The following is a 23,498-nucleotide window of genomic DNA, read 5'->3' as shown; positions in this document are numbered from 1 at the left end:
TTCATGACTGTTTAAGTGAGATTGTGAGTTTGCCTACAAACACTTCATAAAGAACTCTGCAAAGTGCTTTGACACAACACAGTTCATCGTGAGAAATCCAAACTGAATGGACTGAATATTTGACGGAAAAATCAATCCTTGTGCATAAAAATATAATAATCTCTGCATTTGATTTAGTGATGATCACTTTGGGAGGATGTCTCAAAGTACTTCACAAAGGATTTACTGTAAAGTGTTGTGACCACACTATTGTGTAAGATACAAGCTGTAGATGTAAAAAGCAAAGATTGTTTCTTTTTAACCATCCAGCTCCCTATGGTATATAAAGGCTACTTCTTATTTTTAATGTAAACATTGGTTAATTTAATTCTGAATGTTAAAAGAGAAGGGAGTTTCTCCCAGTGTCCTGGCCAACAATCCCCCAAATAAAATTGGTCACTTACTTCATGGCTGTTTATGGGACATAGCTGTGCACAACTGGCTGCTGCATCTAGCCCACAAAATACTCACTTTACAGTATATCCTGTGAAGCGTTTTGAGACACCTCGATGACAGGAAAGGCGCTAAATCAAATGCAAGGATTATTTTTATTATGATCATTATTAATAAATGTTGGTTACTGCCTTGATGTGTTCCACTGCTGGTTGTTTAATAGTAACACACTGGTTAATTTAGCCAATAGAGGTTACAATTCCAACCAGCACAGAAGCAGAGCTCTTCAAAGTAAGAGTTGATGAAAAACCACATCTGTAACTTGGGTTGTGTCCAATGGAGAAACGTGTTCCTTGTTCACAGTCTGTATCCCCATTGCCATAAACCTGGCCCTTCCACTTACCTCAGTGAGTTGGTGGTGACAGTCGTTAGATTTATTGTGGGTTTAAGTACAGCAGTGTGTATAAATATTCCGACCGTGTCTGCCATAGCTCAGGATCAGGCTGTGTGTATTTGTAAGCAGTAGTTAAAGTGGAAATTACTATAAACTGTCTAAACACTACATTGGACCAGTACGTAATAACTACACAATGTTGTTATGCCAAATACGTTTTTTTAATATCTTACCACCAGTATTAGTGGTGTGGGGGCGGGGTGGGGGTTAGGAATGAGATGCTTCCAGATGTTTTGAAATCTACTAATGTCAAATTGGGGGTTGTATCCCTTGTTTCAGTTGTACCACTCCCCCACTGGAGCTCACTCACTCCCTCACTGGGGCTCTCTCCCCTATTAGGGCTCATTCCGCCACTGGGGCTCATTCCGCCACTGGGGCTCATTCCGCCACTGGGGCTCATTCCGCCACTGGGGCTCACTCCTACACTAGGACTCATTCACCACTGGGGCTCACTCCTACACTGGGGCTCACTCCTACACTGGGGCTCACTCCTCCACTGGGGCTCACTCCTCCACTGGGGCTCATTCCACCCACTGGGACTCATTCCACCCACTGGGACTCATTCCACCCACTGGGGCTCATTCCACCCACTGGGGCTCATTCCACCCACTGGGGCTCATTCCACCCACCGGGGCTCATTCCACCCACTGGGGCTCATTCCACCCACTGGGGTTCACTCCTACATTGGGGCTCTCTCCCCCACTGGGGCTCTCTCCCTCACTGAGGCTCTCTCCCCCACTGGGGTTCACTCCTACACTGGGCTCTCCCATCCACCTGGACTGATTCTCTCTACTGGGGTTCTCTTCCCCCACTGGAACGCACCCCACACTGGTGCTCACTTCCCCACTGGTGCTGCCTCCCCCACTAGTGCTCACTCTCCCACTGGGCTATCTCCTCTCATTCCTTTTCCCCGACTGGGTTATCTGATCACTTTTCCCTGCTCTTTCCAAGTACCTTAAATCTTATTTTTCCTCACATATTTATTCAATTAACTTTAAATGCTGTAATGGACTCTCTTCTAGATATTCCTATATTCCCCGTTGTTGCTAAGTGCAGGTGGGCTGTTACCCTAAAGTTCAATATCATCATTAGATTATGAGACTGTGCTGAATGGTTTCATTTTGTGTTAAGAGAGAGAGAAACAAAACATTCTTCTGACCTTTCTTGCAATTTCTTATTAATTTGTAGTTTGTTCAGAGACTGGTGAAGCTGTTTGTTGTACACTTTATTGCAGTTCCCAGCAGCCAGCATTTGTCTTTATGAATGTCGGTTTGATAGTTCTTGACCTTATGTGCTGAAGAGAGCTGAGAATTGACTAGCTGAAAGATGCTGTAAATGTTGAAATGAGTCGACTCAGGGGAGCAGCAAAATGCTGTACTGTATACCAAATAAGGAAAGGCAGCATTTCCCAGTATTCCCAGTCCTTGCCAGACTGCACTGACTGTCTGTCCCAGAGAGGATCGATTTCAAGATCCTCACCCTCATATTCAAGTCACTGCACTCCTCTGCACCCCCCTACCTCTCTGACCTCCTCTCTCCTCAGCACAGTACCTGTTGCCTTCGTTCCTCCAGGTCTGGCCTCCTCCTTGTCCCCCGAGTCCTCCGCTCCACCCTCGGCAGTGGGTGTCTTCAGCCACTATGCCCCGAGGCTCTGGAACTGCCTTCCTCACTCCCTTCATCTCGCTCCCTCCTTTCCCATTTTCAGGTCTCTGCTAAAGACCTTTCTTTTCAACCGCGTCTTTGGTCACCTTCCCACCCCTCCCCGTGGCTCGGTCCCGGGATCCGAAACTGTAAAGCGCGCTGAGACGCTGTCTGGCGTGGAGGGCACTATATAAATCCAAGTTGTTGTTGTTGTAACACATGCCCATCTTTTTCACTTCTTCAGTTTGTTCCATACTCTTGTTCTGTTCATTTTTCACAATCCCGATTTTTTTTTTTACATGGGTATTCTCAACAGCCACAGAAATCTCAGTGTAAACTGGTCATATGACATTTCATTTGATTTTTGGTGTGTCATCACCAAGACGTTGCTTATAGTTTACAGATAAACAAAGGCGGGATGGACGTAGTTTCACGTGTCTGAAAGCTTGCTAGTGTTATTAATAGAGGTTGTCATCAATGTAGTGCACATTGGGTACTATTGCTGGCTTCCCTCAAAATGCCTGGCATTGCTTTCCTAATAGAGAGGATAGAAGCATGCCAGATATCTTTACTTAATTAATAATAATCGTTGAATATGCCTTGTCTATTTCTGTTGGTTCATATGTTTTTAAATCATTTGCATCTACTTCTGCTGAATGTCAGTCTAGAATGTGCTTAGTCCCAATAATAATAATGTAATAATAATAATATAATAATAATCCTTACATTTGATATAGCGTTTTTCACATCTTCTCGACGTCTCAAAGCGCTTCACAGAATATACTGTAAATTGAATTGACCATATACGTGAAGTCCTGTAGCTCAGTGGTTAGAGCACTCGCTTTGCAAGCGAGAGACCTGAGTTCAATTCCAGGCAGAGGGCGAAACCTTGGGCAAGTTTCCTTACTCCACACGCCTAATAATAATCCCTCCAAAACCAAAAACAATAATAAATTGGTCATTTTCAATCTACGACTGTTTGTGGGACATTGCTGTGCGCAATTGGCTGCCACGTTCGCCCACAAATATAGTCAATTCACTTTACAGTGTGTTCTGTGAAGCGCTTTGGGACGTCCTCCCAACGTGAAAAGCGCTGTATCAAATGCAAGGATTATTATTATTATTTGTGGGTGAAACGCGGCAGCCAATTGCGCACAGCAGTGTCCCACAAACAATCGTGGATTGAAAATGATCAATTTATTATTGTTTTGTTTTGGAGGGATTATTATTAGGCGTGTGGAGTAAGGAAACTTGCCCAAAGTTTCGCCCTGCCTGGAATTCAACCCAGGTGTCTCACTTGCAAGGAGAGTGCTCCAACCACTGAGCTACAGGGCTCCTGTAGGACTAATATGGTTTTATATGGTGGACTAATATGGTGTTATGGTCTTTTATTCTTATTACTGTTTAAGTGAGAGCCAATGTGATCAATGCTGAATATTGTCAAACAACGTTGAGGATAAAAGGCAAAATACTGCAGGTGCTGGAATCTGAAATCAAAACAGAAGTTGCTGGTAACACTCAGCAGGTCAGGCAGCATCTATGGATAGTGTCTAGTTTCATCAGTTCAGAATGAAACTGAATTATTCAGTTCAGAACTGATAAAAGGTCATTGACCTGAAACATTAACTCACTTTCCTCTCTCCATAGTTGCTGCTTGACACATAGAGGATAGGAACGGTGATGAAAGGATTGAGTGATGAATGGCAAAGATGAAATGGGATCCTTGCCTTTCCAGACAATTCTACCTTACTCAGTTTACTCAGATACTGTGTACTATGTTTATGGTCATGTTTCCACATATACGTGTAAATATTCATATATAATTTTTATGTTTTTAGGCGAACCTACCAGCCAATTTCCAAACGGCAATGTCCCACTAACCAGTGTACGTCTCACATGCCGAGCATTTTCTGAATCAGCCATTACATATGAAATACAAAACTAAAAAATTAGATAAATTGTTGGAAAAAATATGCATTTGCCCACAAAATACTCGCAGTCACACCATTTTATGGTATATCTGGTGAAGTGCTTTGAGACGTCTTGACGATGTGACAAGGCGCCATAGGAAATGCAAGAATTATTTTGACTATCATGGTAAAAGGTGTGATTTGGGTTGAGACTGAGAGTGGCTCTGGGTTCTGACTTTCCCTCATTCTGCACAGATTTAAATGAATGTGGTCTGAAGCCTCGGCCGTGCAAGCACCGGTGTATGAACACGTACGGCAGCTACAAGTGCTACTGCTTGAATGGCTACATGCTCATGCCCGATGGCTCTTGTGCAAGTAAGTGGTTGATATGCTTTGACATACCCCTCTGTTCATGGACATCTGGCTCAGAATGGTGATGTGAATCACATGGCTGACAATGTGACAAAGGTTTGACTTATGTTTCGAATGTACATTCGGCAATTCTGAAAATGTGGCCTTGTAGTTTTAAACCAGTCGCTGCTACAGTTTATAGAAGCAGCAAGAGTTTATTGCGATTCCCAGTTTGTGAATGAATTAGGAATTATCTCAAGGAGGACCGTGGATGAACGGAAAGGAGAGGTGGACGAAGGAGAGTCCAGATTTTGACCAGATAGTGGTTTAACAATTATTTAACAAATAAAAATTTAAGAAGTTAAAAAAGACATCAAAAATGCATTAAAAAGAAAATTCTGAAATGGCGGAGAGAAGAAACCATTGTCAGAGGTGAGGGGGAGGGAGAGCTTTCATCCGTGAACCTAATGTTAAGCACAGAACTAAAACAAGTACAAATAATGTCCTTGCTCATGTCCTGATGGGTATGTAGGTCTTTCCTTGACAAATGAGCATGAAAATGAACATCACGTAGAACCATAGAACTATAGAAATTTACAGCACAGAAGAAGGCGATTCGGCTTATCGTGTCTGTGTGGTACATTATCAGATACTTTCTCCTATGCTATGTTCTTGTGTAACACATGCAGATTAACATAGGTTCAAGAAAAAGGACAACAAGGCCTGAGTTGCAGTCTGGTCAAATGTACTCCAGCTTCAGAAATGTAACACTTGCTTGGACTTGATTAATCACTGCTATAAGCATCATATGAGTTGTCTTAGTGGATAATGGTGGGTAATTTACTGTCCATGCCCTTTGTCAGATACCATGTCATGTTTGATGGCAAACTGTCAGTATGGCTGTGATGAGGTGAAGGGAGAGATTCGCTGTCGCTGCCCATCTACTGGGCTGAAGCTTGGACCTGACAGAAGGACGTGTGTGGGTATGTATGTACAGGGGGAGCCTTGTTAATCTGTTGATGTATCAGCGTGGCTTAGTTGGTAGCAATCTCACCTTTGGATCAAAATGTTATAGGTTCACACAGCACATTGAGACTGAACTCAGACTAGACGCACATTCGAATGCAATGCTGAAAAAAGATTGCATTATGCGAGGTTCCATTGTCCAGATGTTAAACGTTAAACCGAGGTCCTGTCTGCCATTTCAGGTGGACATTAAAAGGGAGTTTCTCCCGATGTCCTGGAAAACATTCCTTCAGATAATTTGGTCATTGACTTCCTGGCTGTTTCCAGGACCTTGCTCTGCACAAATTGACTCTTACTTTCATGTATACTTTACAGCAATTCCCTGTGAAGCGCATTGAGATGATTTGATCTTATAGACATTTTGTCAAATGTAAGAATTATTCTAAAGGGGACCTAGGTCTTTCCTTGATAAGTGAGCAGGAACACCATCAGCACTGAGGCTCCTTTTTGGTCCTTCAGTTAATAGACATAACTAATTAAGTTAATTCATTTAAATGAAATTATTTACATTTATTTTTAATTAATTAAATTAATTTCTGTTTTGCCCAGAAAATGCACAGTTAATTCACTTTACAGTATATCATGTGAAGTGCTTTGAGACATCTCAAGGATGTGATAAGGTGCTATAGCAAATGCAAAGATTATTATTGGGACATCTATTTAAACATGAATACAGATTATTAACCAGAGTTCAGAAGGAGTTCTTGGTTCCTACAGCCCACTCAGATCTGGGTCTAAACTATGAGAGTGGAAAAACATTTGTAAGTTGTGAAACCCGAATGTGCAGCCGTCAATCCTCTTCTATCTCTTTTGGACAGCGACATTAGGTTGTTGGGTCATTTCCAGCCCGAAAGGTGCCATTCACAGGAACATAAGAACAGGAGTAGGCCATTCAGCCCTTCGAGTCTGTCCCGCCATTCTATTAGATCATGGCTGATCTGTACTTCAACTCCATTTACTCACAAAAATTGGTCACTTCAATCCACGACCGTTTGTGGGACACTGCTGTGCGCAATTGGCTGCCGCATTTGCCCACATAATATGAAGTCAATTCACTTGACAGTATATTCTGTGAAGCGCTTGGAGACGTCTAGGTCTCTGGCCATGCACATATTTATATAAAGGTTTGAAGCTACAGAACGTTTCGCGAATTACTTTTCTCGTCCTCTCGATGCAGCTGAGAACGTGGCGATGCAGTGGCATGTGAGTCGAGAGGAGCAGGACAAGTTTGCTGTACAGTCCCAGAACCGAACTGAGGCAGCACAGAAAGCTGGCTATTTTGAAAAAGAAATTGTTCCTGTCTCCGTCCCTTCCAGGAGAGGTATGTGCTGTACTCCTAGCACGTGTGAGTGCGTGTAGGAGAAGGTTTCAGAAAGTTGCATATTCTAAGCTTTTTCAAGCCTCAAAAACAAATGTCATAGAGGGGACCTCTATAGAGGTATATAAGATGCTGAATGAGATTGAGAAAGTAAACCTACAATAATATATTCAGATACACCAGGCCAGCAGAAAACAAGGTACAGTTTCAGAGTTGTAAAGGACATTATTTAGGACACACAACAAGAAGTGTTTCTTTACACGTTGCTGCAACTGCAGTAGATTACCAGGAGGGATGGCAGAAGCTAGGTTGCTGGACACTTTTTTAAAAAAAACTATGCGGTAATGAGAGATGATAGCATGGATATTCTGGAAGGCTCAGATTGAATAGGCCGAAAGGTTTTATTTATCCAAACCTCTTTTGTGATCTTATGTCATCCAGTCTGCCCTAAACCCTATGGGCTTGCAAGAGGTCTTCCAAACTATTTGGCACTCAACCAGACAGAGGCCAACATTATTCACTTCGACTAACATATGTGCCACACTTGTTTTTAAATGTATAACACTTATAATGAAATTAAAATTTTATTTGGTACTATTGTGTAGCCTCGAAGTGCTACATTTTAATTAGGAGCCTTAATAATCTAACATCATCCTCTCTCTCTCTCTCTTCAGGGCCTATCGAGGTGTCAACTGATGAGTTTCCCCGTCACGGAAGCACCTTCGAAGCCATGTCTAAACTAAAGCCGGCTTTTGCAAAGGGCGTATCTGGCACTGTCACTGCTGCTAATGCTTCAGGTCAGCAGAAAGAATCACTTTTGTAATTTGCTTATAAAGTCGTTGAAAAGAAGGCAGTAACTTTACTGACAACACACTCTGTTTGCTGTTCTGCAGGAATAAATGACGGGGCCGCAGCTGTGATTCTGATGAAGAAATCAGAAGCTGACAAGAAATGCCTGAAACCTTTGGCTCAGATTGTATCCTGGGCCGAGGCTGGTTTGGATCCTGCCATTATGGGAGTCGGGCCTATAGCAGCAATAAGGAAGGCCGTAAGTAATACAAGAATATTGTTAATACTTATACCTCTTCACAGCATAGAGCCTTAACCAGACTCAGACATGTTCATTTATTAGCACAACTCTACTTTTATATGGTGTTTCCTGTTTTGGGAATGGGCTATCCTGCAAGTGAGAGAATTGGCAGCTATTCTGCCCCCAGGACTCTGCTATTGTTTTTTAAGCACCTGCAGGAGACGAGACTGGGGTCATGGCTCAACTCCAGGTATCTCCCTTTCCCATTTGGAAAAGGTCTGCTCGGTCACTCCTCACATGGCTGATATCATTGCCTGAGGAGCGGTCAAATTGTGTCCCCCCTGAAGTAGGGTCAAGTAGATTGTTTCCTTTTCAACCAATGATTCACCCACTGTGCATTCCATCATCTTCAGATTCAAGGGTAATGACTTAGATTTACTATTTATTCTAGGTAGAAAAAGCCGGCTGGACGCTGGATGAAGTTGATCTCTTCGAAATCAATGAAGCTTTTGCATCACAGTCTGTAGCTGTTGTCAAGGAACTGGGTATAAACCCAGAGAAGGTGAGAAATGTAGATATAAAAATTGGCACTACAACTAAATGCAATTGATCCTTTTTACTTCCTGATTCACCCAATGGGTCAATGTGGGATGTAATAAAACAAGAAATTGCATTTATAAAGCGCCTTTCATGTCGGGAGGATGTCCCAAGTTGGATTCGGGAGGGATGGGGGCCAGGAAGATGACCGGTCAGAGGAAGGTTTTGAGGACCTTGAAGGAGGTAAGGGAGAGTTGAGGTGATAGGGCTCTCGTTGGAGTTCCACAAAGTGAGAGCAGATAGGCTGAAAGCCTGACTGCTGATGGTAGGATAGGCAGGGGACCTGAAGCAGGCCAGTGGAGTAAGGAGAAAATTAGGGAAAAGGTTTTCCCTCTTTTTTTAAAAAAATGCATTTTTTGTGTTTGTCTTTCTAGGTAAACATCCAAGGTGGTGCTATTGCTTTAGGTCACCCTCTGGGAATGTCTGGGTGCCGCATTCTGGTTACACTTCTCTACGCACTGGAGAGAACAGGAAAAAAGCGTGGCATTGCTTCTTTGTGTATAGGAGGTGGAATGGGAATAGCTATGTGTGTTGAAAGGCAATAAATTACACCTAAATTTTACTACAAGAACTGAAGATACTCTGCAGCTAAGCTAGTGACTGGATAAAATTGAGCTTTTATTTTAGGTTACAGCCTGATTCCAATGAAATGTAGGTGCATTTTGTTTTTATAATGAATGTGTAAAGTAGGTAGGTTTTAAAACTATTCAAAACTTCAGTCCACATAAAATGGTTCTGAAAATTAGTGTAACTTTTAAATATTTGATTAAAAGTACTGAAGTTTGAAATCATAGTATATTCTTATGGAATCCAACTTTTATTATAACTCCTTCCTATTATCTCTCAACTCAGATTGACCATTTTTTCTTTATGAAATAAATTGCTCAATGTACCATTGCTGAATCTTGTAAACTGACTCTCAAATTACATCAAGTGCCAGTATTTATAGAAGGGCAAGATGGTTGAATACATGTGAGAAAGCAGGGGAACATTCATTGTATTTTAATTTTGCTTTAATTGATTTACAAATGCTGCCCTAATACTTTTGAGCGTTTTATCATTCCCCATGGTAAGATCAGCAACCAAGAATCAGAGAGGTTACTTATTTGGGGAGATAATAATCATCCTTGTATTTGATATAGTGCCTTATTACATCCTTCCCCAGTAGTATTTTTAATTAATGTTTTCCCCAGTGAATTTGTGTGAGGGAGAAATCATGTCCACAATGAAATAACATACACAATTAATTAGATTTGAAAAGACCAGAAGCACAACATCAACGTTTATTCATGAAATTAAGGTCCCTACATAGATGGGCTGATCACTTGACAACTGTCACATTTTATTTCCGAAGGAGCTTGAAGCACAACTGTCAATGTACAGGAAATAATTTTGCACAAATAACTTGAAAGAGTTGACTATAGGTAACAAAGTAAGAGGTCTTTTAAATCCGGTTTGGCCAAATAGCACTAAAAAAAAAGATCGAGATATAGTATAAATAAAAAAAAAAAAAATACTGTATATGTGAACAAAGCACAATAAAACAAAAAAGCATAGTAAATTAAACAGAGCACTAAACAAGTGGCACTGAATTTCAGACAAGTATGACAAGCTGCTCAATCTAGAACAGAAGTACAAGAAGCACCTGATGGATGCCAAGAGTTAAACATAAATTATAATAGCTGATTTTAGAACTCAGGTGCTTCAGCCATTAAGCTCTCCACTTTGAACTGCATCTTGGTAACTCCTTTGTCTTGCTTTTCATCTGGGTAAAGTTTGATGAGATCATCAATTCGCAGGATGGTTATAGCAGCTTCTGTTGCAAACTTCAGACTCTTGACTTTAACCATAGTAGGCTCAAAGACACCAGCTTGTTTGTTGTCCCTTGGCTTCCTATTCAATAAATCAAGACCAATCCTGCACAAACAAAATGTGAATTTGATTAACACTGTTTTAATAGCCAGTCACTACAATATTGTAAAACATTCATAATTTCCGATTGAATTCTGACAACTCAGCCATAAAAGTTACTTTAACAAGATGGAGAAAATCAATTTTGCACTTTACTGCTATCTGGGGCACCAGGTCACCAAAAATCAATGATTGCTCATGAATTGCAACAATGTTCAAATTTAGTTTCATCGCTGATTCAGACAACAATGGGTCTCAAGTCACAATCTTTTGCAGACCACAGTACAATAAAATTTTTACCATTTCAAAGTTTTGCGATCAGGATTGACCTGAGCTTCGTTGTGGAATGCACGCAACTTTGCAACAAGGTCTGGAGAATCCTGAGCAGCATTCACTGCCAGAGTCTTAGGAATAATCAACATGGCCCGGGCAAATTCTGCAATGGCAAGTTGTTCACGTGATCCCTAAACAAAAAGACAACCAACAGTTAAATACATGAAGTACTTTTAACTTATTTTCCTAAAATAATTTTTAATACTGCAAATTAATATGGACAGTAATCCCTGGTTAATCAGCTCAAAGCGTACGGTAAAAGTGCCCTCCCCCAATAATCTTGAAATACAATTAAACCCATACCAAACTAGTTGCATAGTTTTCCAGGTAGATGGAGAGTGCAGCTTCCACAGCCCCACCTCCTGGAACTAAAGACTTGGACTCAAGCACTCTCTTCACAACACAGAGTGCATCATGTAGGGAGCGCTCCATCTCATCACACATGAAATCATTTGCTCCTCGCAGAATGATTGATGCAGAAGTACGGGCCTTTGTACTGAAAAATACAAATTAAACTTTACAACAATAGTACTTGTGAGGGTTGGGTTAAACTCATTTTAAAATGTCAGCATCAATTTATACCTCACTTTTAGAAATCAGAATCTAGATCCCTTTTTCAATCACAAACTTTGTGTGCACTGCTCCTGAATGAACAATACCTATTGCTTATATACTGTTATGCAAAACAATATTCATTGCCGACTTAAACCAGGAATAGATGTGACAGTTCTACTTTCATCAGGAAACTGCTTGGATTATATTTATATGCACAACAAATTTAATCTGCATCTGTGCAGTCAATATAAAAAAAAATTCAACACAATTACAATCCCTGCCCGGCAGGGGCCTGCCCTGATCATCATCATCATCATCATCATCATCTTCCTGTCCACATCTCGGTCACGCATCCCTTCCCGCAGTGATGGTCCCAGCAGCTGGAGGGAGGTGAGGCCAGTCACAGGTTGTTTGCCTGACCCCCTCAGTGCTGAGCCCTGTGGCTGCTCAGGTGGCTGTCAGGCAGTGGCAGTGCGCAGGCGCCGCTCTTTGTTGCCCTTTGTCCGCCAGGTGAGCCTCGCGGCCAACCTAACTCGCTCGCTAAAACCCGCCGCTCAACCAAACCCGTGGCGCGGGAAGTCCCGCCCCAGGCGCCGCACCCGATTGGCGAGCAGGCCAGTCGCCCTCAGCCGATTGGTTCGACTTGCGTGTCGCTCAGGCGCGGTGGGCCCGCCCCCTGCTCCTCCCGGAGAGCGACACATATGTCCGGGGGGCTGTGGCTGTGGCTGAGGCAGCGGCGGCCGCCGGGTTATCCCTCAAAAAGGAGGAGGAAAAAAAAAAACCCGACCCGCGGCACCGGGAAGCGATGGTCCCGGTCACGGCCGAGTTAGGCCCCTGATCCCACCGCGTTTCGTCCCTCACCGGCTCCCGGGGGAGGCGGCGGCGGCGGCTCCAGGTTTCCCGGGTAACAGCAGCTTCCACGTTGCCCGGTGACCGCCGAGTCCAGGGGTCCACAGCCATGGCTCCGGGCCTGAGGTTCGGGGCGGCTTTCTCGCTGCTCGTGGTCCTGGCGGCTTACTGGTACCGGCAGCAGGTGCAGGACGAGCTGGATGGGCGGCTGGAGACCGTCTTGTCATCGCTGCTCAAAGCCGAGAGCAAAGTGGATCTGGAGCAGCGGCCCCGAGTCGCAGTCGGTGAGCATCGGGGCAGATGGGGGGGGAGATGCGGGGATGGGGCGAGACGTTTGGGGCGGAGCAAGATGTGGGTTGGGGCGGGACGGGGAGGGGGGGGCCCGGGGCCGGGGGGGGACTCGGGGCCGGGGGGAGACTCGGGGTGGGGGGAGACTCGGGGCCGGGGTGGGGGACTCGGGGCCGGGGGGAGACTCGGGGTGGGGGAGACTCGGGCCGGGGTGGGGGACTCGGGGCCGGGGGGGGAGACTCGGGGCCGGGGTGGGGGACTCGGGGCCGGGGTGGGGGACTCGGGGCCGGGGGGGGGGGGACTCGGGGCTGGGGGGGGACTCGGGGTGGGGGGAGACTCAGGGCCGGGGGGGGGGGGGGGGGAGACTCGGGGTGGGGGAGACTCGGGGTGGGGGGGGGGGTGTCGACGTGGATGGTGACGAGTGAGTAGCTTTATGCGTGTGGGGGGGGTGGGGTGGGTTTGTGCGAGTGGGGGAGGACGTCTCAAAGCACTTCAGAGAATATACTGTAAAGTGAATTGACTGTATATTTGTGGGCAAAACGCGGCAGCCAATTGCGCACAGCAGTGTCCCCACAAACAGTCGTGGATTGAGTGACCAAATTATTATTGCTTTGAAGGAATTGTTACCTGAAAAGCGATCCGCCCATCGACTAACAACCGGGTTCCTACTTACCGCTGGTAAACAGAGACACAACAACAACAACAACAACAAGATTCCATTTATAGAGCGCCTTTCACGTCGGGAGGACGTCCCAAGGCGCTGTGGAGTAAGGAAACTTGCCCAACATTTCGCCCTGCCGGGAATCGAACCCGGGTCCCTCGCTTGCGAGCGAGTGCTCTAACCACTGGGCCACAGGACTCCACTGTTTTGTGAGAAAGGGGGGATTTATAAGCTCTTAAGAAAAGAAACGGTTGTGAGTTATGAATATAATTGCCATTGAAGGTTATCACTTTGGTCCCCTGATGTTCGAGCAAGCCCGTTCAGTGAGTAGCTGGATCCATACAGACTTGGAATGATTTAGGTGGGTTCTCCAGTCTGTGCTGAGTTAGCTGATCTCAGGCAGGGCACGGGTAGAGCTGTTACAATTGGTTGCCGGCAGCGGGGTTAGGGAAGAAGAAAAACAGCGCGATTCCTACTTTTGATAACCAGCAAAGTGACCTCCTGCTGTTATGCACATGTGTAGACTACTCCAGGCTGTGATGCTTACCCACCTCTAGAATTCTCCCCCACCCTCCCCACACACACACACACACACACACACACACACAGAGTGTTATGACTCACTCGAAAATGAATGCATGAAGAATAGCAGCTTTGGTGAGGTGTTGGAATTATGCAGGATTAAAAGGAAAAAGGAGTCCACAGTCTTTCCGAAAGGGAAATTTCGGCTACATTGTTACTTATCTTAAAGGGGAGGTCTTTTAGATCCCAATCCAAACTTGATTCCCCATTCGTAAGATAATAATGATGATGAGCTATACATTTAGTAATATGTCTTTTACGTTGGGATCTCCTTGAACTGGCTCCAAGGTGACATGTTTTGCAAAGGAATGTCAGAATCGAGCCAATACTCAGTGACGATCTCGGTAATCCAGTTCCTGAGCTAAGTGGGTCCGCACTATTCCAGAGCACTGCTGATGACAGCACAGCCTCATTGGTAGGATTTGGAAGGCCAGACCAGTCACAGGGGGCAGGGACTTTTCCCACTCGGCTCCCGTTGACCTTGCAAGCCAAAGCCCTAATGGGTAGCGTGGTTCTAGCTGGACAAGCAGCGGGAAACCTTGCTGGGCACTGCACTCAATGGCAAGCTATACCCTGTGAAACGCTTTGAGATGTCTTGAAGATATGATAAAGCGCTATGTCAAATGCAAGGATTATTATGCGGTTTTAATTGGTTAGACACCAGCAGTACCCCAATGAACACTCTGGGGACCCCAAGCCTTGGCTGTTGCTAACCTGGAGCCAATACTTTCTGGAATTAGGTAAGCAGAATGTGTCCCTCCAGGGAGAGAGTGATTATTCCGACAATCTATCTGGAATTTCCATTTATTGGTGGGATGCACGGAGCTCTGTTTAATTTGGATACACTTAAGTATGAGGATAGATTTCCGCAAGTGTCAGACACGAGGTTAACGATGTCTTAAAGTCCTTCACAAGTGATTGTTTTGTGGGCGAATGTGGTAGCCACAGGAATGAGTGATCTGTATTCACAGCATTGCGCACAGCAATAACCCACAAGCCACGGTGTGAGTAACCAATTTTATTAGGGGATTGTTGTTCAGGATACTAGGAGAAATTTCCGTAAAATTGTTTCGCTTCCTTTCCTGGTCTTTGTTTTATAGATGTAAATTTTAATTCAAAGAGTTGGTTGGAAGAAATGTAAGCAAATTAGTGGTAGCAACCACCTGCGTTTTGAATAGTTATCTCTAGCTTTGAGAGAAGGGCATACTGTAGTTGAAATATAGTTCACAGAATTGCATGCAAGTTAATCAAATATGTTTATTCCAGCAATATCTAACCTCTTATTTTTTGTTCCTCAAACCCACCTATATTCATAATAATTACACATTGCAGGATTTGGTGGCTGCCTCGACATTGTTGCAGATGGAGTTGCTTTGTTAAACAAAGCTGGCGTCAGACCCAGTAACAAACCCATCCACCACAATGACATTAAGACAGAGGAACATCTGGCTGAAAGCTTTGCATACTTCTTTCGTCCTGGAGCTGCATCAGAGTAAGGAAATGATGTGAATTGAGTGAACTCGTTAAAACTATACCTTGGCTTGGACAGAGATGTATATTTTAGTTTGATTATTTTTTAAAGTATTTTGATAATTGGGAGTCATAATTCATAAAGATAGTGTGTGCCCTGAGGTATTCCATTTTGTTGGAATAGTAATGAGGCTCAATGGAGCTGCAATAACTTCTAAGTACAGTGTTAGATTAAACAGTTGCATTAGGTTTAGAAATCACCTACTCCTATAATTGTAAAGGAGACTAATTTGTTTGTTTTATTTAGATATCATTTTTAATATACATTAGTTCATTTTGAAATGTTAGATTTAAAATCACGGTAAGGGTAGTTAAGCCATACTGTCCAATCTGATTTGATCCATGATCTCTGAGTTATCTGACCTCCCATTGGAATGCAATACTATAGTATTAACTAACTCACTAAAATAAGTTTAAAGCACAATTTAAAATGGAACATTTGAAAACTACTTGTATGCATGGCTTCTCTGAGTGAGGTTGCCTCAATGTGTGGAATTGTTCGCCCACAAAATACACACAGTCACGCGACTTTCATTGTATCCTGTGAAAATGATGTGATAAGATGCTATATCAGTTGTAGTTATTATTATTGTGGTGGTTTTGCTCTGTGACTTTCAATATGGAGTGAATTGAAATCTACCTCTCTTGTAATGAAAGAGCACTTTAGTTCCCTTTAATCAGGTTTAACAAAATGTTAATGAGTTCCTTAACATTAGACACAGATATCTATTTGAGGATTGATCTGAATAAATACAGCTACATGTGTGTCATTGTGACTCTTTAATTAAAAAAACAAATAGATACAAAGATTTAACCTTTTTTTATTTGTATTTTATTTATTATAATGAGATGATCTGGATTGGATGAGTTGTTCAGAATGTTGGTGTGAAGGAATTGAATTTCTGTATAGAGTTGTATTAGCATCCACTCTGGTCTAATATCTGTGTTTCTACTAATATGAATTCAATCTGTTACTGCTAGACATAGGAGTCTTGCCAGATACTGTATTAAAGTTTCAGTGACCACGCAGAAAAGATTACACATTGCAGTTTTCAGTTTCCTCTTTCTGGGGAAAAGCAGTCATTGTGTAATCGAATAGTATCCTCTCAGCTTTCCATGTATTCTGACTGAGCTCAGTGGGTGTCAAGTTAGCAAACATTTTTTACATTCAATAATACTGCAAATGAAAAGCCTTGTATAGTTATTGTATGCGTGTATTACTGAGTCATTTTACCACTGTTCAAATCCTGTGAGTTATGATTAATGACCAAATTGATATGCTTGTTTTCAGACGTTTTGTTTCAAACATCACGCTATTTCGTCAGTTGGTGAAAGCCACACAAAGTCTTCCGCGAGTGCGATGGTCACTGGGTGGAAATGCGCCAGTCATGGCAAATCGCCTTGCAATAGAAGGCTGTGAGGTGCTCATGGGGAGCCGTCTAACCTCTGACCTTGTTGACGTCCTTCAGGAACATGTGACTGGTTTGTACAAAGAAAACCATGTTTGACTTGTACTTGTCAAGCACTGACACGTTTTCCTTCGATTCACGACACATTATGTTTATGTGCCTTTTCTGTTTGAAAAAAATGCCATCTTTGGAACCTGAATATTTACTATCAGTGTATACCATGGTTGGATTGGGGGTGACGGGAAGCTTGAAATAGCTGAGATATTGAACATATAAACAGCATTGATCAATACCAGACAATGCCTCCAGTGAATGCACAGTTCCCAATATTGAGTGTACTGTCGAGAGCAGATGTAGTGCAGAGCAGGAGAGGAGGCACTTCTACTTAGCAAGGGAGAGAAATTGGAGAGTGAGCCGCTCTTGTACATCTCCGAGTAGAAACAGGATTGTCACGTACAGTTCTTTGGAGCAGGGTGGTTGTTTACCTCATCAAGCAGAAAATAGAGAAAATAAAATGCTGAGCTTGACAATATTAATAATCTTAATAAAACTATAAGCATTTTTGAAATTTTTTATTGTTTAGATTTGTATTCAAGGCAACAATTGAGCAAAAATAGTTTCATGTGATAAAGCATATACCTTTCACAATCCTGACCAGAAGCTTATTTTAAATCTTTTTCCCCTCTTTTAGTTACGAGCAAGGCAGTAGATGAGATGGATATTCACTTGATTCTAGAATATTCAAGTGGGTCCAAATGGGGTGAGCTGATGTCTCAAAGAGCCAACAGGTTTGTAATGCAAAAGACATTCCAAATATGAAAATTGAATGTAAATCGGAGGCAGATTCTGTACATTACAACTTAACAGATCTGTCGTTCAAAAGCAGCAAAGGCGTAGCTGAATGAAATTACAGATGGTTATGTTTGGTCAGCCAGGAGTTTGATGTATGCAGTAACATATGCTTAAGAGTATCCAAACCAGACACTTTTTCATATATGTATGCCACCTGGTGGGACACATCCTACTTACCTAATTCTGGAGAGTATTGGCTGAAGCTTGTGGACCCTCAAGAGTGTGTTGAGATACTGCTGCAGTTCAACCAGCTAAAACTGCATAGCTTTGGCTCAGGATGCGCACCACTGAGATTGCCACAAAGGATTGCCTTTTCTGATATTCACTTGCCAGTTCAGTTCCAAGGAGACCATGATTATCTCCCTATCCCCCTCCCTCAGCAGGATGATAATAACAATATTGCATTTGATATAGCGCCTTATCATGTCTTTGAGGCGTCTTAAAGCGGTTCACAGAATATACTGTAAAGTGAATTGACTGTATATTTTGTGGCCAAAATGCGGCAGCCTATTGCGCACAGCAGTGTCCCACAAACAGTCGTGGATTGAGTGACCAATTATTAGGTTTTTTTAAAGGAATTATTAACCCTGGAAAAGCGAGCCGCCAATTGACTAACAACTTACTGCTAGGTAAACAGAGGCATGTGGGGTAAGAAAACTTACACAACATTTTGCCCCGCCGGGAATCAAATCCAGGTCTCTTGCTTGCGAGGCGAGTGCTCTAACCGCTGAGCTACAGGATTGTTAGTGCTTGTTACTATTTATGCCAGTTATATACTTAAACATTTTTGTATTCAGTAAAATTATTATATCAGTATGCCATCCAAATATATCCTTTATTTGAATTCTGCAACATGAGTGGTGCGTGTATGAATTCCTTCAGAACAATGAAAGGACCAGACATCCAGAATATCTAATAAAAGGAGCCCTAAAGCCTTGAAATTAAACACCATGCAAAACGTTATAACATATGCAGATTTAATCTTAATTTGGAAGCCAGTTTTCTACAATTTTCTTTACGAAAGACTACAGATAAACGGCTTCCAAATTAAGCCTGAATTAACATTATTCCAAAATGTTGTTAGTTGGCTCTGGTTGGATAGCTATCCGATGTGTGAGTTTCAGCTACTGCCTTTCAGTTCTGTAGAGTGTGGCAGCAAAGGATGACAGATGACAATTAATTCAAGTAGCAAATTGTTTCTTGAGTTGAACCAATGTTTTATTAGAGTTGTGGTGTAGTGTTGGTATTGTGCTTCTACGTGCATTCATTTTAGATGTGCTTGACCAATTAATTTCTGAAAATAATTGTTGGTTTCCATAGATTCATACTCCACAGTGACTCCTCCAACCCTATGTTAGAATCACTGGAGGACTTTGAGGCACAGCTCCTTGAATTTAACCCAGCGCTTCTAGTAGTTAGTGGCCTTCAGATGATGGACAATTTTCCCTTTAAACAAGGTGAGTGCAAAATACAGCTCTGTGTTCAAGTCTTAATCTTAATTTAAGACTAAATGATCTCACAATTATCTATATGATCACAGTACTTATCAAGAATCAATTTGTCCTCTGGCTTTTGGGTTAGGGAAGAGTATCTGGCCAAAATGGTCTGGGGATATTGTGAATCCCTTAAAGGCGTGGGAACATAGTTTTCTAAATTGACTTCCTCTCATATTGGATGTTTATTAGTCCATGGAAATTGAACTTCATACAAAGAATGAGGAAATCCTTGTGTTTGGTAGTAAATGGGGAGAAACCATGGCTGTGGATTCAGAGTCTGATTTTTCTGATCTTGGCAGAGCTCTCATAGGCTGCTGTCTTGGGTTGGAGAACCCAAGTCAAGCTTTTACATGCTGCGCTAGAGCAATGTAAGCAGGGTATAGCTCTCAACCACAGCATTGGTTGGAGAAGGCTGGGAGAAACAATGTATTTTGGAAAAAAACAACAATATTGATACTTTAGATACGGAGTCCTGTAGCTCAGTGGTTAGAGCATTCGCTTTGCAAGCGAGAGACCTGAGTTCAATTCCAGGCAGGGCGAAACCTTGGGCAAGTTTCCTTACTCCACACGCCTAATAATAATCCCTCCAAAACCAAAAACAATAATAAATTGGTCATTTTCAATCTATGACTGTTTGTGGGACATTGCTGTTGCCAATTGGCTGCCGCGTTCGCCCACAAATATACAATCAATTCACTTTACAGTGTGTTCTGTGAAGCGCTTTGGGACGTCCTCCCGACGTGAAAAGTGCTATATCAAATGCAAGGATTATTATTATTTAGCAGTGTGTTGTAACTGTCTTATGCAGAAAGAAAGTCCATACAAGGAACATCTATCATTGGATCCTTTTCTTATGACAATAGCATTTACTTTTCAGGATTTCCACCTGGGCCCCAACAGTGGTGTTCTGAGTCATTATCTTTCTCTCACCTCTTCCTCTAGGGAAGTGAAATTCCTCCGCCTTGTTTCTTCCCCCTGCCTTTTCAAAATTCATCTTTTTGACTACGCCTTTTGCCTCTGCGTCATTCCAAGCTCAGGTTTCCTCTCAGTCTTTGCAAAGTGTTTTGAGATGTTCTCCTATTTGAAAGGTGCTGTGTAGATGTAAATTGTTATTGTGATTGCAACCTGTTCATTTTTACATGTATATTTAACCCCGGAGAGTAAATCTTCAAACAATTTATTGTTATGGTTTCTGAAGATGCAATTGTGATAATTACAGACTGAGACTGTACTTACTGAACATGTGGTGAAATTGCAAGATCAGATTGTACTACTAAACCTGTCCAGTTCATTTTAAAGTAAGGAGTGCATGAATTCATTTGCACGTGGTGGCTTTACACTGGGTTTTAAACGATACTTAGGTTTTCAAAATTCCACATTATTTTTATTGTCCCTGTCAAGGATTTGTTTTAGTTCCAAACAAGAGAAGTGAATGGCTCCCAGCACTGTAGTATTTTCACACTAAATGTTAACAAGTTGCATATTGGTTCAGAGTTCGATCTCAGTAGATTGCTGAAATATAGATTTTCCTGTAACTTTTCCCCTATACTTAGTTCTTGCAGATGGCATTTGCAGCTCTCTGCATATCTGGACGGAAGGAGAAAAACTTAAAAGTAGAGTTCTGGAGCCTAGAAATATGCTGGCTGCTACTGTGCTGCACAGGGAATGTACATGGGAAGAGTGTTTGAGTGGATGATCTAAGCTTTTTGTATGTCTAAGTGGAACGGTACCATCACAAGATAGGAAGTCTGCCTACATTGTACATGCCATTCCAGAACAGGCCTGCGTTCAATAGATGCTGACTTGAGTCCTACTTGTAGAAAATCCAACCGAGTAGTTTGTAATACTGGATTCACTTTCTTGTAAACAAAAACATAAGTCGTTGGGAACACTCAGCGGGTCAGGCAGCATCTATGGAGTCAATGTTTCGGGTCCACGATCCTTTATCAGAACTGGACAAGGTTCTGACGAAGTTCTGACGAAGGGTCATGGGACCGAAACGTTGACTCACTTTCCTTTGTCCATAGATGCTGCCTGACCTGCTGAGTGTTTGTTCCCAGCGACTTATGTTTTTGATTTCAGATTTCCAGCATCTGCAATATTTTGTGCTTTCTTCACTTCCTTGTGATGTTGGTTGTTGGTGGGCTGTGTTTAACGCTTTTTTCAAAGTACCAGACCGTGACAGGAGTGAGTGATTTTGGTGGGACCAACTGCGCTGTTGGGCTGGAAAATGCAGAGAACCAAAGTGCCACCTTGTTCAAAAAAAGCAAAGTGCCTATAATTTACTGTCTGTATTGGTTATTTGAGTCTGACTTGTGTTGACAACTTCTATGAAACTATGTGAAACATTGTAAGGTGCCTAAATGCTTGGAAAGGGAGATGTGGTGAAGACTGTCTAATGACTAACTGAGGCAATAGAGCCCCACTTTTAATTATCCTAATCCTTGACTGGTGACATCTTTAGCATTTGATTGCATGTGGAAAGAAAACAGCTTGCACAAATTGCATCTTTCAGCATGTGTTAAGGGATCTTAAATACCACACAGCAATATAGTGCGTAGATGTAAATGAACCTTCATTGCTATTTGCGGGGCATTGCTCCGTACAAGTTAGCTGCTATATTCACCCACAAAACGCGCAATCCAGAACTACATGTAGTACTTCAGCATGATCAGCATATTTTGGAGTTTGAACAGTGTGGCCTTAGCATTTAGCTAAACTAAACTGCATTTGATCCCAGAACAATTTACTATATTTTTTCACCTGATTGTCTTGAATTCTTTTGGTGTCAGGTCAATCTGAAGAGAGGCTAAAAGCGCTCCAGAGCCTCATGCTCTCTGTCGACAGAACAACTGGAATCCACTTTGAAATGGCATCATTTGTCAATGAGGACCTTCTGAAGAGCCTCTTTACTTACATTGTTCCTTATGCCGACTCTCTGGGAATGAATGAACAGGAACTCCCCAATCTTCTCAGCATGGTAAAGGGGGGTAACATCACTCTGCTGTCAGATCCATACCCAAGGGTGGCATGTGTACTTGACCAAATGCGTGAGCTCTATCACATCTTGAACTCTCAGGAAGTAACTTTTGGTCAGCGCAAGCTGACTCGGCTCCACGTCCACACTCTTGCATTCCAAGCCATCATTGTTGCCAAAGGGTCTGCTTGGAAGAACACTATGTCAGCGACTGCCAAGGCTTCCCTTACTGCAAACCGCCACGTGTGTGGCTCTCCACACATTGACACCAGCAAAGCCAAGCTGATCATGGATGATTCTTTTTCTGTGAGCAGGGAGTTGGGGAGTAAGAAAATTCCACTGCAGGAGAACCGACCCGTTTCGTGCTGGGAGGAGAATGACTATGAGATCTGCGTGGCCCCGGTGCTGGTGTGTACTGAGGTTTACCAGACCGTGGGTGGAGGCGATAACATTTCTGCAGCCAGTCTCGTTCTTCAAATCTGATGATTTCTCTACTCACATGTGGTGGTGGTGGAGGGAGGGGCTAAATAGTTGCTCTCTTTTTAACCCTTCAAATTGTTTGGAAGCATTACTATCTAAATTGTAGAAATAAAAGTTAAATTAAACTGGTGTTTTCCTCCCAACCCTGCCAAATTCTCATTGAAAATCTCCACTTTAAAAAAAAACAAGTTTTATGTATTTCCTTTGGAATCCTTGTAGTACGTAAGAATTGACTTCTGTGTTTTACATTTTATTGAAGAAATTGTGATTAAATATATTCACTTTTCAGATTTTTTTGAAAGGCCTCGGATGTCTGAATTTTGGGTTGTAATCTATTTTTTGTCTGATTTGTCACACTCCAGTTTGGCTGAATGTAGAAAGATGAGTAACTAGAGTAACTGTTAACCTTTGAAGGATTATTTTATAAATGTGCTGAACCTAAGCAGTCACTGCACAGTATCATGATCGACCTTGGGAGAAGCTACAATTTAGAATGCATTTTGTCTTTTAGTCAATAACTAAAATTTCTTGTGGCTCCCAAAGCCGTTGATTTTAAACTGAGCTGATCTAGGGTATCTCTGCTCTTGGGTACAAATAGAATTACACTAACTTTAGTTCCAGTCAGGCTGTTTATGGATTGAGTTTGTTTTGTTTTTATAACCTGTTTTTCCTCCTTAAATACCTTATTTGTACTCTTACTCCTGCCCACTTATTACATGGTACTGTTCTGAATAATGATTCCTTTCAAAATGGACTCTCTCGCCACTTGTTCCTTTTTTATTTTAGAGGTTGTTCTCCCCCTCCTCCACCCCCCCC

The 23,498-nt window shown here is 42.5% G+C and overlaps 2 protein-coding genes across 2 annotated transcripts in view; both read left to right on the top strand.

The window, feature by feature from the left end:
• LOC121848070 (acetyl-CoA acetyltransferase, cytosolic-like) overlaps positions 1-9,552 on the top strand; it is a 28,742-nt gene extending 19,190 nt beyond the window's left edge. Inside the window, exons 5-11 of the mRNA XM_042341025.1 lie at positions 4,693-4,812; positions 5,652-5,771; positions 6,935-7,135; positions 7,807-7,929; positions 8,026-8,180; positions 8,614-8,724; positions 9,134-9,552. Of these exons, the coding sequence (XP_042196959.1) occupies positions 4,693-4,812; positions 5,652-5,771; positions 6,935-7,135; positions 7,807-7,929; positions 8,026-8,180; positions 8,614-8,724; positions 9,134-9,304 (1,001 nt within the window). The 3' untranslated portion in view covers positions 9,305-9,552. The remainder of the gene's footprint in view (positions 1-4,692; positions 4,813-5,651; positions 5,772-6,934; positions 7,136-7,806; positions 7,930-8,025; positions 8,181-8,613; positions 8,725-9,133) is intronic.
• Positions 9,553-12,261: 2,709 nt separating this feature from the next.
• adpgk2 (ADP-dependent glucokinase 2) lies at positions 12,262-23,498 on the top strand. The gene is made up of 6 exons (XM_042339660.1): positions 12,262-12,691; positions 15,271-15,430; positions 16,760-16,950; positions 17,569-17,665; positions 19,050-19,186; positions 22,018-23,498. The coding sequence occupies exons 1-6, from the start codon at positions 12,517-12,519 to the stop codon at positions 22,683-22,685; spliced, it is 1,428 nt and encodes a 475-aa protein (XP_042195594.1). The 5' UTR covers positions 12,262-12,516; the 3' UTR covers positions 22,686-23,498.

The sequence above is a fragment of the Callorhinchus milii genome, unplaced genomic scaffold (genome assembly GCF_018977255.1).
Source record: "Callorhinchus milii isolate IMCB2004 unplaced genomic scaffold, IMCB_Cmil_1.0 Scaffold1, whole genome shotgun sequence".
NCBI lineage: Eukaryota > Metazoa > Chordata > Chondrichthyes > Chimaeriformes > Callorhinchidae > Callorhinchus > Callorhinchus milii.
The sequence above is the reverse complement of the archived record's forward strand: the minus strand, read 5'-3'. Positions and strand labels throughout refer to the sequence as shown.

Bases quoted from the DNA above. Each gene is read 5' to 3' on its own strand.
- adpgk2 (XM_042339660.1), top strand. From the start codon at position 12,517: ATGGCTCCGGGCCTGAGGTTCGGGGCGGCTTTCTCGCTGCTCGTGGTC. The intron at 16,951-17,568 runs GTTTGTACAAAG...CCCCTCTTTTAG, and splicing joins CCTTCAGGAACATGTGACTG to TTACGAGCAAGGCAGTAGAT. The intron at 17,666-19,049 runs GTTTGTAATGCA...TGGTTTCCATAG, and splicing joins ATGTCTCAAAGAGCCAACAG to ATTCATACTCCACAGTGACT.